Source organism: Mandrillus leucophaeus, unplaced genomic scaffold, assembly GCF_000951045.1.
Source record: "Mandrillus leucophaeus isolate KB7577 unplaced genomic scaffold, Mleu.le_1.0 Scaffold290, whole genome shotgun sequence".
NCBI classification, from domain to species: Eukaryota; Metazoa; Chordata; class Mammalia; order Primates; family Cercopithecidae; genus Mandrillus; species Mandrillus leucophaeus.
In genome coordinates, this window is record NW_012103032.1 from 134,525 (window position 1) to 136,558 (window position 2,034).

At 46.4% G+C, this 2,034-nt stretch overlaps 1 protein-coding gene across 1 annotated transcript in view; it reads left to right on the top strand.

Annotated features, from left to right (window-relative positions):
* DHX8 (DEAH (Asp-Glu-Ala-His) box polypeptide 8) overlaps positions 1-2,034 on the top strand; it is a 57,500-nt gene that overhangs the window by 33,564 nt on the left and 21,902 nt on the right. The window contains exon 11 of the mRNA XM_011985987.1: positions 1,442-1,623. Coding sequence (XP_011841377.1) covers positions 1,442-1,623 — 182 coding nt within the window. The remainder of the gene's footprint in view (positions 1-1,441; positions 1,624-2,034) is intronic.

Below are 2,034 nucleotides of genomic sequence, written 5' to 3' on the forward strand. Positions count from 1 at the left end.
TGGCTCAAGTCTGTAATCCCAGCAGTTGGGGAGGCTGGGGCAGGTGGATCACCTGAGGTCAGAAGTTTGAGACCAGCCTGGCCAACATAGTGAAACCCCATCTCTACTAAAAATAGAAAAATTAACAGACATGGTGGAGCGCACCTGTAATCCCAGCTACTGGGGAGGCTGAGGCCAAAGAATCGCTTGAACCTAGGAGATGGAGGTTGCAGTGAACCAAGATCACGCCATTGTACTCCAGCCTGGGCAACAAGAGCGAAACTCCATCTCAAAAAAAAAAAATTAGCTGGGTGTGGTGACATGCACGTGTAGTCCCAGCTACTCAGGAGGCTAACATGGGAGGATTGCTTGAGCCCAGGAGGTAGAGGTTGCTGAGATGAGATCTCGCCACTGCACTCCAACCTGCTGGGAACCAGACCCTGTCAAAAAAAAGAAAAAATTAATCTGAGAGAAGCCAGGCACAACAGACCACAACAGAAATACCCAGAATAGGTAAACCCATAGATATAGAAAGTAGACTAATGGTTGCCAAGGGGAAGGAAAAGGGAGGAATGGGGAGTAACTGCTAATGGGTACGGAGTTTTTTTGGGGATGATGAAAATGTTCTAAAATTAGATAGTGGGGATAGTTGCACAGCTTTATGAATATACAGTAAAACACTGAGTTAAACACTTAAAAAGAGTGACATGGAGGCCAGGCTTGGTGACTCACACCTATAATCCCAGCACTTTGGGAGGCCAAGGAGAGAGGATTTCTTGAGCCCAGGAATTTGAGGCTGCAGTGAGCCATGATTGGGCCACTACACTCCAGCCTGGGCAACAGAGCAAGACCCTGTCTCAAAAAAAAAGAAAGAAAGAAAGAAAAGTGTGACATGGTTTGTGAATTACATCTCAATGTAGCAGTTATTTAAAAAGGGGAGAGTGCTGGGCATGGTGGCCACATCTGTAATTCCATTACTTTGGGAGGGTGAGATGGATGGATTGCTTTAGCCCAGGAGTTCGAGACCAGCCTGGCAACATAGAGTGACCTCTTCTCTTCAAAAAACATTTAAAAATGAGGCAGGAGGATCGCTTGAGCCCTGGAGGTCAGGGCTGCAATGAGCCGGGATTGTGCCACTGCACTCCCACCCACTTGGATGACAGAGCAAGACCCTACCTAAAAAAAAAAAATTCCAGTGTCAATCAGGTCTTCACTTCTCTCAGCTAACCTTTTTTCTGACATCACAGGTGTGTAGCACCACTTGTTACAGTCTCTTTCCCACTCCCTGCTGCCCCTTCTATATTCTTTTTTTCACATTAATTTGTTTCTTTGAGTACTTTTGATCACGGGTCGCTGAATAGAGATGCTCCATGTTCAGTGCCCACCTGCCATTTTATTTTTTTCTCTGGCACATCTTGAGGTAGCTTGAGGACAATACTAAGTTGCCTGTTTTCCTTTCCAGCGGAAGGCAGACAGATTGCTGCCAACATGCGGGGTATTGGGATGATGCCCAATGATATTCCCGAGTGGAAGAAGCATGCCTTTGGGGGCAATAAAGCCTCTTATGGGAAAAAGACTCAGATGTCAATCCTTGAGCAAAGGGAGAGCCTGCCAATCTACAAACTGAAGGAGCAGTTGGTCCAGGTGAGAAGACTTTTATGACGTATTGGTGGGCAGTAGGGTTGTTTTCTAAAAGAGGGATATTTTAAAATTGAAACTAACAGCACAAATATGTGCCTCCTTGAAGTGGCTCATCCAAAAGGGTTAAGAAATAAGGAGAAAACTTTCTAAATACTTTTTTAAAAAATGGGGCCGAGCACGGTAGTGCATGCCTATAATCCCAGCACATTGGAGGCCAAGGCGCAGGAGGATCACTTGAGCCTAGGAGTCTGAAACCAGCCTGGGCAACATAGGGAGACCTGTCTCTACAAAAATAAAAAATTTGGTGGGGCGTGGTGGCTGACGTCTGTAATCCAGCACTTTGGGAGGACAAGGTGGGCAGATCACGAGTTCAGGAGTTCGAGGCCATCCTGGCCAACATGGTGAAACCCCGTC